This window comes from Phalangium opilio, unplaced genomic scaffold (genome assembly GCF_054372755.1).
Source record: "Phalangium opilio isolate 3A_F unplaced genomic scaffold, DU_Popi_V2 ptg000217l_1, whole genome shotgun sequence".
Lineage (NCBI taxonomy): Eukaryota > Metazoa > Arthropoda > Arachnida > Opiliones > Phalangiidae > Phalangium > Phalangium opilio.
This window is the reverse complement of record NW_028324218.1, coordinates 1,702,306-1,715,851: the sequence shown is the minus strand read 5'-3', so window position 1 is coordinate 1,715,851 and position 13,546 is coordinate 1,702,306. Positions and strand designations below refer to the sequence as shown.

At 35.4% G+C, this 13,546-nt stretch overlaps 1 protein-coding gene across 4 annotated transcripts in view; it reads left to right on the top strand.

Annotated features, from left to right (window-relative positions):
* The window catches only part of Smr (nuclear receptor corepressor smrter), a 35,458-nt gene that overhangs the window by 5,235 nt on the left and 16,677 nt on the right, over nucleotides 1-13,546 (top strand). For 3 of the 4 annotated variants that reach the window (XM_089857614.1, XM_089857613.1, XM_089857610.1), the window contains exons 2-11: nucleotides 742-937; nucleotides 3,232-3,666; nucleotides 7,721-8,014; nucleotides 8,126-8,182; nucleotides 8,274-8,326; nucleotides 8,580-8,732; nucleotides 8,836-8,995; nucleotides 10,441-10,674; nucleotides 10,805-10,939; nucleotides 12,057-12,760. In XM_089857614.1, coding sequence (XP_089713740.1) covers nucleotides 742-937; nucleotides 3,232-3,666; nucleotides 7,721-8,014; nucleotides 8,126-8,182; nucleotides 8,274-8,326; nucleotides 8,580-8,732; nucleotides 8,836-8,995; nucleotides 10,441-10,674; nucleotides 10,805-10,939; nucleotides 12,057-12,760 — 2,421 coding nt within the window. The remainder of the gene's footprint in view (nucleotides 1-741; nucleotides 938-3,231; nucleotides 3,667-7,720; nucleotides 8,015-8,125; nucleotides 8,183-8,273; nucleotides 8,327-8,579; nucleotides 8,733-8,835; nucleotides 8,996-10,440; nucleotides 10,675-10,804; nucleotides 10,940-12,056; nucleotides 12,761-13,546) is intronic. The other variant, XM_089857612.1, reaches the window with a different exon arrangement.

Sequence of the window (13,546 nt, the reverse complement as noted above, 5' to 3'; positions counted from 1 at the left end):
TGTCTTCTCTTCTTCTTAAGATGATATTTTGTCATCATTTGATCAGATTTTGATGACGTAAATTGGTTGGAGGAAATTATTAAGATTATTTCGTGGTTTGATGAATTTGTTGTTTCAATTTATTTAAGGGGGGAAATTTTAATTATGGTTAGTTATTTTAGACGTGGGGGGGGGGGGGGGTAAAATTAACGTAATTTATGCTGATTTAATTATGATTATCTATTAAGGATGGGGATGAAAATTAAGGATAATTTATGTTAGTTTTCTTTATAAAGTTAGGCAGTGCTGATGCAAACTTATTTAGTTTATATTAATTATAATTAAAATTAAAATTCCTCTAAGTCATATTATCTACAGATATTAATCTGATATAAATTCTAATTAAAAGTCACTTAAAACTAACCCCACTTATACAAATTACATAATTCGTTACGTAATTAATTAATGCAATGCCAAGGCTTAAGTTAAGGATTATTTATTTTCAATGCGGTGATAAATTAATTGATTTAAGTCAATTGTTTACAAAAGCGAATAAGCTTTGGTAATGTAAATAACATAACAAATTGAGGAAGGAAAGGTTTATTTCTGTTTGTGTGACGTAGGAGGGTTTTTGTGTGTGTGTGTGTGTACGGTTTTAAAAATAACCTTCCCACTGGATAAAACCGGTTTTTTTTTTTGGAAACCGAAATTATATAGCGTTTAAAAAATGTATACCGATTTCTTGTCTGTCTTTTTTTCTAGGCCTCCCCATGAAAATAGTTCCCCTTACAAAGCTCGACCTCCGGGAGTGCGCAGTCCACCACTGGCGGGTACTCGAGGGTATCCGTACCCTCAAGAACCCGGTCGTAGTTCGTACCCTCAACATTCGACCGCCGTTACGCATATACCAGTTTCTGTCTACGCTACACCTGTTTATAGGGAAAGCCCGTATGCAGGGGTAAGTGTCAAAAACGTGTTTTATTTACACTCCATACTTTATCATCCTTGGTTTACGGTTTTTAACCCCGCTATAAGTATATAAGTAATATTATAGATCGGGATTATGAACTGTTTAGCGCAGGGAATCCTATAGTTCCTATAATATCCTATATTTTTGAACCTGTCCTATATTATTATGTTATAATTTCATGAAAGGTCAGACTATAATATTTGCTATATATTTTTGATGCTTAGTTTGGGGTCTTAGTTTTCGTTTATATGGTTTAGAATTATCAAATTTATTTTAATTAAAATTTAGTTATGACTCTTTTAATTAAAATAGAGATGACATTTGGGACTAGATTTGACCGAAATTGATCAGGCTGCGGAGTTTGTACTCAGGATTATTTTTTTTAATTATATTATATCATTTAATTTAATTTAATTTAATTAAGTTCCTCTGAATTTAATTCAAAGTAAAATCCCCAATTTGTTATATTTATTTTTAATTTATTTGAGATTTTTCTATAATATAGTTTAATTAAGCCAAAATAGTTAGTATTATATATGAGCATGCATTTTTATTCCTATATATTTTCCTATAAAAACACGTGATTTGTTTCTCTCCTATAAAATCCTATAATTCCGGAAAAACACTCCGTTCTTAATGTTTAATCTGCCAATGAAAAGTGATGAGTTTCATTGTTATGATTATTTAGATAGCTTTTGATCGTAACATAAACGAAGAATATCTAATTTTTAGTTAATGATCGATTTGCGTGACAATTTGAAATGAAGCCAATTGGTTAGGTTTTATCATAAGTTTATAAGATATGTTCCATATAAGTTTATTTAATTAATATCTGGTCATGACAAACTGAAAGGCTTGTAATGAATTTGAAGTGAGTGAGTGAGTGAGTGAGGTCATAGATTCGAGAGGAGGTAAAGCGAGAGAGGGGCCTGGTGAGTGGTGAGGTGGCGCTGCTGTCAAATTTGGGCTTAGTAATGCAGATTAAATAGGAGTGCCTAGATGGAGCTGCAAAATTAATTAACCACCACCGAGTGTACTTAGGACTTCAATTCAATTCTCGCTCCCCCTCGTTCTCCTTCGCGAATTAGGTAGCGTCATACTTATGGATGGAACATATCTTATTAACTTATGGTTTTAGAAGAAAAGGAAAGTGTGTTCTTTTATAGCTTCATTATTAGGCGCGGAAAATAGGCCAAAAACCAATTTATAAAGACATCAATAAAGCTAGCTCCCACAGCCGCTATTATCTTTATTTTATTATTATTTTAATGTTAATACGGGTCAATGGCTCGATTAATTGCTTAGGGAATTAATGGAAATTTAATTAAACCGGTTTGTTTACAATTTCCAAAGAATTAGTTTCTTTTACCTTTTGCTATTTTTAGTTTCAGGTATTGATTTGATTATCTATAGTTCTGATTGGTGTAGGGTTATGTTTTTAGTCTCGTTTTGTAGAGGACTGTTAGGGCTATAGCATACTCAAGGGATTTTCCTGGAGTTTTGGCTAAATTAAGGGTTATGACGTTTTGAAAGTTGAGGTTTCTTTAGGAAAACCGCTGGAAATTTGAACTGTGTTGTTTTATTGAAAGTTGATTATCTCGTCTTGTGGTTGGTTTAGGGTTATGTTTTTAGTGTCGTTTGATAGAGGACTGTTAGGGCTATCGTGTACTCAAGGGATTTCCCTCGAGTTGTTGTTAAACTAGAGTTATGACGTTTCAAAATTTTCTGTTTCGCCATGTTTCTTATTTCATTAAAATTGATTTATCTCGTCTTGTGATTGGTTTAGGGTTATGTTTTTAGTGTCGGTGGATAGAGGACTATTAGGGTTATCATAAACTCAAGGGATTTCCCTGGAGTTGTAGTTAAACTGGAGTTATGACGTTTCAAAATTTTATGTTTCGCCATGTTTGTCTTATTTCATTGAAAGTTGATTATCTCGGCTTGTGATTGGAGTAGGGTTATGTTTTTAGTATCGTTTGATAGAGGACTATTAGGGCTATCATGTACTCAAGGGATTTCCCTGGAGTTGTTGTTAAACTAGAGTTATGACGTTTCAAAATTTTATGTTTCGCCATGTTTTATTTAAAGTTGATTTATCTCGGCTTGTGATTGGTGTAGGGTTCTGTTTTTAGTATCGTTAGATAGAGGACCAGTAGGGTTATCGTATACTCAAGGGATTTCCCTGGAGTGGTTGTTAAACTAGATTTATAACCCCTTTTGTTCGCGGCGTCCGTTATCTATTTTTTTATGGCTTTTAACACAAATGTGTTAATTCGTTTTAGGGTGAGAGGGGTTCGACAGAGTACGTCATCGAAAGATTTCGCGAAAATGAAACGGGTCAAGTTAGTCACCAACAGGTCAGACGGCGGCCATCTTTACTGCCAACACCGGAACAGGCCGCCGCTGACCGGATGGAACGTGAAAGGTACTTGGAAGCCGTTCATCGGTACACGGCTAATTTCGAACGCGAAGTTGTCATGCCTTCCCCGTCGACTGTACCCTATTCCACCGGTACCGTCATGTTGTCCGCTGGAAACGTCAACGTCAACGCCACAATGGCCGCCGCCGCTGCCGCTGTCCAATTATCCGCGCCGCCATCTTTAGAAGCTCATGATATCGTCGGGAAGAGGCCGAGATTGGCGACCGGGATGGACCAAAAACCTCCAATTAACCAACAGCTTCTAATTGATACCAGGGAACTCGTCGAGGTCAAAAAGGTCAGTTGCTTTTCTTTCTTTTACCTTATTACAGCGTGACCTTGGTTCGACTTTATATACCCCCAAAATAACCCTCCCAGTAGACCATTTCGATGTAGCCTAGGGGGTAAAACTCTGGGAAATAAATGGGGGAAATCTGTGAAACTCTGGGAAAATGTATATGGGGAAAAACACCTGGAAAACTCGGGGAAATATATGTATATGGGGGAAAAACACCTGGAAAACTCGGGGAAATATATGTATATGGGGAAAAACCTGGAAAACTCGGGGAAATATATGTATATGGGGAAAAACCTGGAAAACTCGGGGAAATATATGTATATGGGGAAAACACCTGGAAAACTCGGGGAAATATATGTATATGGGGAAAAACACCTGGAAAACTCGGGGAAATATATGTATATGGGGAAAAACACCTGGAAAACTCGGGGAAATATATGTATATGGGGAAAAACCTGGAAAACTCGGGGAAATATATGTATATGGGGAAAACACCTGGAAAACTCGGGGAAATATATGTATATGGGGAAAACACCTGGAAAACTCGGGGAAATATATCATACATGGGGAAAAACACCTGGAAAACTCGGGGAAATATATCATACATGGGGAAAAACACCTGGAAAACTCTGGGAAATATATATGGGAAAATACATGGAAAACTCTGGGAAATATATATGGGAAAATACATGGAAAACTCTGGGAAATATATATGGGAAAATACATGGGAAACTCTGGGAAATATATATGGGAAAATACATGGGAAACTCTGGGAAATATATATGGGAAAATACATGGGAAACTCTGGGAAATATATATGGGAAAATACATGGGAAACTCTGGGAAATATATATGGGAAAATACATGGGAAACTCTGGGAAATATATATGGGAAAATACATGGGAAACTCTGGGAAATGCATGGGGAAAACTCATGGAAATCTGTTTTTCAAAAGCTGTATGAACCCATTTTGTATGTCCCGACACTGAGGGGTACCCTACCCGTTTTTTCACCTTAAAAAAGGGTCTATTTGTGTATTCATTCAAGGTGGTATTCCCTTTAAAGGTCATACAAACAATTTAAAATAATTAACTACATATTGAAAGTCGTCTCTAGAACGCGGGACCCTATTGTAGTCTTCCCTTGTTATTTTTTTTCACTATTCATACGCTATTGTATTATTGGCAGTGAACTGTGTATTTGACCTACAGTTGTGACGTTACAACCCCCCCCCAACCCCCCCCCCCCCTTGATCTACGAAGCGTAGCCGGCCGTAGTGCTGTCATTTAACATTTGTAGTTTACTACGGAGTAGTGACAGGTACTAGGCTTTAACAGTATTGGGGTACGTGGGGAAGGTAAGGCTAGGTGCCATTAGTGTATTACCGCGGGAAAAAGTAAGGAATTAGAGCCCGGGTAGAAGTACTTTGGATTTAAAACTGGCCATGCGTTACGACATATCCGATTGTTAGGCGATTTATCTAGATTCTTGTTTTTCTTTCATCATTATAAAAAGTCCTATCTCTCTAAGCCTTGTCTAGAGTTACGAGTAGTAAATTGTCATTGTTGGTTTATTTTCTTATTTTTTAAGTAAACATAATTATACTGGTTATTTAAATATGGTTCGTTATTTCATAAGTTTATAAGTGATATGTTCCTTTCATAAGTATGACACTACCTATACTTCTAAGACCCCTTTGACAGCAGCGCCTCACTTTACCTCCTCTCGAGTCTATGACCTACCTCACTCACTCACTCACTCACTTCAAATTCATTACAAGCCTTTCAGTTTCTAAGTTACCAGAGATTAATTAAACAAACTTATGGTAGGAACATATCATATGAGCTTATGATATTATCGGTGCGTATGCCAAGGCTTATTACGCCAATTTTGGACACCCAAATAAAACAACTTCTTTTGATTGATGTAATTAAAGTTTATTAAAGAACAATTTAAGTTATCATACATACCTTTAAGTGTTTTCCCCGTCAAGAAGTGATATCTAGTTTAATAGGGAGAAGTTGCCTAAGTATAGCGCCGGCCATAGTCCTGCAGTCCCCCCTTTCAAAATACAATGGGGGGGGACGTAAAAGGGGGAGGAGCCGGGCTATTTCGCCTCCTCTCCTCAGTCGGAAGTCGGAAAATATGACTAATTTTCGTACTCATTCGCGTCGCGCTGACGTGCACGATTTTACAAGAACCTATCAGATGCTGGCTGGGGGGTTGTAATTTATAGGCGGGATTAACTCCGGACCTACGTACGTTTGGACTGGAGATAAAGAGCTGGAAATGTGGATGAACGAATTTATACCTTCTCCCTAATAAACTAGATATCACTTCTTGCCCCGTATCTTTTAAATAGTTCTTGAGGTTCTGACGTTTCCAAGTTGGTTGGTTAGCCAATAAATGCTTGTGAAGTTTAGCAAGCCCAATAGTGCACCGGCCTAGGCTTAGCGTTATTTCTTTTTTTATCTCAATTAATTATACACCTTTAGAATCTTTCTTTTTTTTTCCTAAATAGCTGCTAGACTTAAGAATTGCGTAAATGTTTTCTACGTCTCGATTTATTTTTGGGTACTTGGAAGTCGAGGCAGTGACCTAAATTTTGTTTTTTTTTAAAAAAACTTCCTATGTATTTGTAGTTTGTACTTGCTTCTAAGTTCTAAAACTTTCACTTTTCCTCCCCCCGTTCTGTTGTATATCTTTTCTTGGCACATTATTTGCAGTTGTATTCAAGTTTTCTGTTTTTTTATTATTTATAAGTGTACCGGAACGTTTATAACTTGTCTGAAAAGATAACTTTACATTACGTTTGAATCTATATAGGCATACACTTTTTCGATAATGGCGTTCAGGATTATTTTTTCTAGGCCTATTTCTTGATATAAAATGTTTAAACAAATTAAAAGTTGCAGGCTCGTATAAATTAAGGCCGTTTTTATACGTTTGAACTTGATTACGTCACCATTGTAATGAATTTAGAGTGGTGGTGTTTTAATTATTTAAGAATAAAAAGGTCTTTCAAAACTTTCGTTAGGCTTAAGTATTGTGAACTTTGAACCCTTACTTGCTGAATGCGATTGGCTAATTTATGAATGCAGCAATGTGGTTATTCATTTGGCTACCCATTTTTTATGTTTTAAATTAAGTTAAATTGACTTATTACTTAATTAAAACGAAGTTAAAAATAAAAGTTAATTCAGAACTTTCGTTAGGCTTAGCGCGTGAACTCTGAACCCTTGCTTCCCGAATTTTGATATATATTTTTATATTTTAAATTGAATTAAGTTAAATTGATTTATTTCTAAATTAAAACGAAGTTAATAAGAAAAGTTCATTCGAAACTTTCGTTAGGCTTAAGGCGTGAACTTTGAACCCTTGCTTCCCGAATTTTGATATCTATTTTTATATTTTAAATTGAATTAAGTTAAATTGACTTATTTCTTAATTAAAACAAAGTTAATAAATAATTTTTAATAAAGAAAATATCTGAAAATCTTAAATAGTGTACTGTTTATATGATAAAGCTTATGCATTTGAGTTATATTTAGTCTTAGGCCTTGGCTTATCATAATTGACTTTTGACCTTCTTCGTATGGTGAATTCATTATTGTTAAGAAACGATAATGATCTTATATCTTCACAAAAATATTAGTATATCATAGAAATATCCCCCGAAATTGATTTCACTTTGACCTAGGCTAATAATGATAAAGAAGTGGTTTGATAATAAACATACATCGATAAATTTCCAAGGGCTGACAACCTAATTTGAATTGTCACCCAAAGATTGTCAATTCTTCTGTCTCATTCCCTCGTTATGATAAAAAAATGATTCTTATCTGTTTTAAAAGTCTTATCTGAGGAAGCTGATCTGTTCAGTAAAAATGAACTCTTAATTTACCCGATAAGATTGCTAGAACATTCTACGTTCTTTGAGACAGTACTAACTACGTCAAACAAACTAGCAAACTCACTCAAAACTTAACTAAGACAAATTATAATTAGTGTTTTTTTAATTATGTTTCGTTGCGGTTGTTATTATCGTTTTCAGGAGCCAGCTTATACGCCTCAGGTTGAAGCTATCTCGCCTACGTTACCGAGTGACGATGTCCGTCACGATCTCTCGCCTCAGAGGACGTCGAAAGACGTTCTACTGCAATCTATCAATAAAATTGATAGGGAAATATCGCAGGTGGAATCGCAAATGACTAAATTGCAAAAGAAACAACAGGAACTCGAAGCTGAAGCGGCAAAACCTCAAAATTCCAAATCTCACGTTACAGTATCGTCAACTGTCGAACCGAAACAAATGAGCATTGCGCAGATTATTTATTCGGAAAATAGGGTATGTTTATTACTTTATTTCGTTTAATAAACTAATTGACATATTAATTAATGTTTTTAATCCTAAATTAATTAAATTTAATTAACTTTAATTAACTTTAATTTAATTTAGAAAAAAGCTTATGGAGCTCATGCTATGCTCGAACCCTATGGGCCTAAAGTAGATATTGTATGAATTTGTTTTTCCTTTCAAGTTTTTTGTTTACTTATTGTTGGTATTTCATGTTGTTTATGTGTTTGTTTGTTTGTTTATTTTACAGCCTATGTATAACCAACCATCGGATACCACTGTTTATCATGAAAATAAACGAAAGTACGTTGATTTTTTTTTTTATTTTTATTTTTATTTTGATTTTTTTATTTTTTTTTTTATTTTTTTTTATTTTTTATTTTTTTTATTTTGATTTTTTTTTATTTTTTATTTTTTTTTATTTTTGATTTTATTTTATTTTTTTTTTATTTTATTTTTTTTATTTTATTTTATTTTTTTTTTTTAATTTTTAATTTTGATGTTATTTATTTATTGTTATTTTAAGTATTAACGTTAATTGCGATTTTCTCTTCAGGTTTATGACATTAAAGAAGAGATTAATAGGATATTTTAAACGAAAACAAGCGGACAAATTAACCAGGGAGGAATATTTAACGGAGACCTACTCAAAATTAATGCAGGAATGGTTGAAGAAGATTGAGAAACGCGAAAATAATGCCACTAAAAAGTAAGAGTGTTATTTCTATTTGTTTTTCTGTTTGTTTTTTATCTATAAAATTAATTTGGGTTTTAATTTTAAAAGCTAATGATTTTTATTTAATTTTCTTCAGAGCTAAAGATCAGAAACAAAGGGAATTCTTTGAAAAACAATTCCCCGAGTTGAAAAAGCAAAGGGAAGATAGGGAAAGGTTCTCTCGAGTTGGTCAAAGAATTCGTAGTGATGCCGAACTCGAGGAGATTATGGACGGTTTACAAGAACAGGAGGTACGGGTAATTTTAATTTGTATTTTCGTGTGTGATTTCTGTTCAATTTTATTATATTTAAGTGGTTTTATTGGCTTTTTATGGTTTATTCACTTGGTTTTATTGCTTTTTAATTGCTTTTAACCGCGTGTTATTGGGTTTTAATTGTTTTTAACCGCGTGTTATTGGGTTTTAATTGTTTTTAACCGCGTGTTATTGGGTTTTAATTGTTTTTAACCGCGTGTTATTGGGTTTTAATTGTTTTTAACCGCGTGTTATTGGGTTTTAATTGTTTTTAACCGCGTGTTATTGGGTTTTAATTGTTTTTAACCGCGTGTTATTGGGTTTTAATTGTTTTTAACCGCGTGTTATTGGGTTTTAATTGTTTTTAACCGCGTGTTATTGGGTTTTAATTGTTTTTAACCGCGTGTTATTGGGTTTTAATTGTTTTTAACCGCGTGTTATTGGGTTTTAATTGTTTTTAACCGCGTGTTATTGGGTTTTAATTGTTTTTAACCGCGTGTTATTGGGTTTCAATTGTTTTTAACCGCGTGTTATTGGGTTTTAATTGTTTTTAACCGCGTGTTATTGGGTTTTAATTGTTTTTAACCGCGTGGTATCGCTTTTTAATTGTTTTTAACCGCGTGTTATTGCGTTTTGATCGTTCATAACCGCGTGTTATTGCGTTTTAATCGTTTATAACGGTGTGTTAATGCGTTTTAATCGTTTATAACGGTGTGTTAATGCGTTTTAATCGTTTATAACGGCGTGTTATTGCGTTTTAATCGTTTATAACGGCGTGTTATTGCGTTTTAATCGTTTATAACGGCGTGTTATTGCGTTTTAATCGTTTATAACGGCGTGTTATTGCGTTTTAATCGTTTATAACGGCGTGTTATTGCGTTTTGATCGTTTATAACGGCGTGTTATTGCGTTTTGATCGTTTATAACGGCGTGTTATTGCGTTTTGATCGTTTATAACGGCGTGTTAATGCGTTTTAATCGTTAATAACGGCGTGTTAATGCGTTTTAATCGTTTATAACGGCGTGTTAATGCGTTTTAATCGTTGATAACGGTGTGTTAATGCGTTTTAATCGTTTATAACCGCGTGTTATTGCGTTTTAATCGTTTATAACCGCGTGTTATTGCGTTTTAATCGTTTGTAACCGCGTGTTATTGCGTTTTAATCGTTTATAACCGCGTGTTATTGCGTTTTAATCGTTTATAACCGCGTGTTATCGCTTTTTAATCATTCATAACCGCGTGTTATCGCTTTTTAATCATTCATAACCGCGTGTTATCGCTTTTTAATTGCTTATAACCGGGTGTTACTGCTTTTTAATCGTTTATAACCGCGTGGTATCGCTTTTTAATTGTTTATAACCGCGTGGTATCGCTTTTTAATTGTTTTTAACCGCGTTGTATTAATGTTAAATCTTTGTTTTCCCCGTTTCCAATGAATATATTATAGCTGGAAGACAAAAAAATGCGTAGCTACGCTGTGATACCTCCGATTCTTTTGGATCCTAAACAACGGCAGATAACCTTTATCAATAGAAACGGACTGGTCGAGAATCCCATGGCCGAATACAAAGAACGGCAGCTTTTAAACATTTGGACGGAACAAGAACGCGAAATCTTTCAAGAAAAGTATCTTCAACATCCAAAAAACTTTTGCGTCATCGCCTCATACTTAGAGAGGAAGGTTAGATTGTTGCATTCTTTAAATCCCTGTCCGTTTATTTATTGTTTTAAAGTTTAATTAATTTCACTGTTTATTCCTTAATGAATGATGTAAATAATAATTTGTTTGTTTGTTTGTTTTTTGTTTACAGAGCGTAGCTGATTGTGTACAATATTATTATCTAAATAAGAAACAGGCGAATTATAAGACGTTACTAAGGAAGCACAATGTTAAGAAACGAACTAGAGCCTTAGTCAAACCTAATCCGCAAAATGTTAACGTTCAGGTAAGTGTCAAATTTCTTCTCTTTCGTTTTAAGCTTAATTACTCGGGTCCTCGTTTTTGTAATCGCTAAGTATTTGGTATCGTTGGAAAGCTAAGAAATAGGGCTATAACATACTCAAAGGACATCGCCGTATCTCTGATAGAACCAGAGTTAAAAGGTGTCGTGTAAATAATTTTCGCGTTATTCTTAGGGAGGCGATGTCTATGAACATTTTTCTTAATTACTCGGACCCTAATTGTTGTAACCCCAAGTAATTGGTATCATTGGAAAGCCATGAAATAGGGCTATAACATACTCAAAGGATGTCCCTCTACCTCTTATAGAACCAGAGTTAAATGGTGTCGTGTTAATAGGTCCCGCGTTAATCTTAGGGTGGCGATGTCTATGAACGTTTTGCTTAGTTACTCGGGCCCTAATTGTTATAATCCCAAGTAATTGGTATCATTGGAAAGCTAAGAAATGGGGCTATAACATACTCAAAAGGACATCCCCGTATCTCTTATAGAACCATAGTTAAATGGTGTCGTGTTAATAAGTTTCGCGTTATTCTTAGGGTGGCGATGTCTATGAACATTTTGCTTTATTACTCCTGCCCTAATTGTTGTAACCCCAAGTTTTGGGTATCATTGGAAAGCTAAGAAATAGGGCTATAACATACTCAAAGGACATCCCTCTATCTCTTATAGAACCAGAGTTATAAGGTTTCGTGTAAATTAGTCTCGCGTTAATCCTATGAAGAGGACGTTAATTAACATTTGGCTTAATTACTCGGGCCCTAATTGTTGTAACCCCAAGTTTTAGGTATCGTTGGAAAGCTAAGAAATAGGGCTATAACATACTCAAAGGACATCCCTCTGTCTCTTATAGAACGAGAGTTAAATGGTGTCGTGTTAATAAGTCCCGCGTTAATCTTAGGGAGACGACGTATACGAACGTTTTTCTTAATTACTCGGGCCCTAATTGTTGTAACCCCAAGTAATTGGTATCATTGGAAAGCTTAGAAATAGGGCTATAACATACTCAAAGGACATCCCCGTATCTCTTATAGAACCAGAGTTATGACCCTTGGAAATGTTTATAAACGCGAGATTTCTTGTTTGTTTGTTTATTTATTTAGGGTGGTATTTCAACTCGGCAACAAGAAGAAGCCAAAGCCGCTGCTGCTGCTGCGGCGGCGGCGGCTGCAGCAGCGGCAGCAGCAGCTGCTGCTTCAGTTTCTTCATCTACAAGTTCCACAACAACGTCAACAACAACAAGCAGCAGTAACAACACCTCCAGTACCACCTCAACAACCAATTCCTCAATTACTAGCAGCCTAAGTTCGACCACATCTTCATCTACAACGACCACCACCACCATTTCAAGTACCCCCGTTTCCTCAACCCCCCTATCAAGTACGAGTACCACCACCTCCTCCTCCTTAACGTCATCAACGTCCAACGTCACCACGGTTTCTATTGTAACTACGACAACGTCGACGCCGGCGGTGACCACTAGCGCCTCCATTTCCGTTCACGGTGGTTTTAATAATACCTCGACGACGGTGTCGACTTGTAGCGCGTCATCGGTTGTTAGTAGTACTATTACGCCTAGTGGTGGCAACAGTGCCGCGGTCACCTCCAGAGTTTTGACTTCCGGCGCCGCGGCCAACGCGTCCTCCTTGTCCAATCCTGATGTTGCTCACAATCAGAAGAATAATAATAATAATAATATGAAGAAGGTGGAGGTTGACGCCACGCAGATGAAAGTTGGAGGTGCTGCTGCTGCTGCTGGTGTTAATAGATTGGTGACGGGAACGGCGGTTGAAAGGTCGAATGTCAGGTATGTTGTCGTTTTTAATGGTTTTAATAAAGGGTTTATGGGTAGTTTTATAAGGGTTTCATGGGTTTACGGGTGGTTTTATAACGGGATTTTTGTTGTTACGCGTGGTTTTATAACGGTTTTTAAGGGTGTACGCGTAGTTTTATTACGGTTTTTGTTTTTACGCGTAGTTTTATTACGGTTTTTGTTTTTACGCGTAGTTTTATTACGGTTTTTGTTTTTACGAGTAGTTTTATTACGGTTTTTGTTTTTACGCGTAGTTTTATTACGGTTTTTGTTTATACGCGTAGTTTTATTACGGTTTTTGTTTATACGCGTAGTTTTATAACGGTTTTTTTGTTTTTACGCGTGGTTTTATAACGGTTTTTAAGTTTTTACGCGTGGTTTTATAATGGTTTTTAGTTTTTACGCGTGGTTTTATTACGGTTTTCGTTTCTACGCGTAGTTTTATAACGATTTTTCGTTTCTACGCGTAGTTTTATAACGATTTTTCGTTTCTACGCGTAGTTTTATAACGGTTTTTCGTTTCTACGCGTAGTTTTATAACGGTTTTTCGTTTCTACGCGTAGTTTTATAACGGTTTTTCGTTTCTACGCGTAGTTTTATAACGGGTTTTTGTTTTTACGCGTGGTTTTATAACGTTTTTTGGTTTTTACGCGTCGTTTTATAACGTTTTTTTTATTTTTACGCGTGGTTTTTTAAGGTTTTTTGTTTTTACGCGTAGTTTTATAACGGTTTTTCGGGTTTACGCGTAGTTTTATAACGGTTTTTCGGGTTTACGCGTAG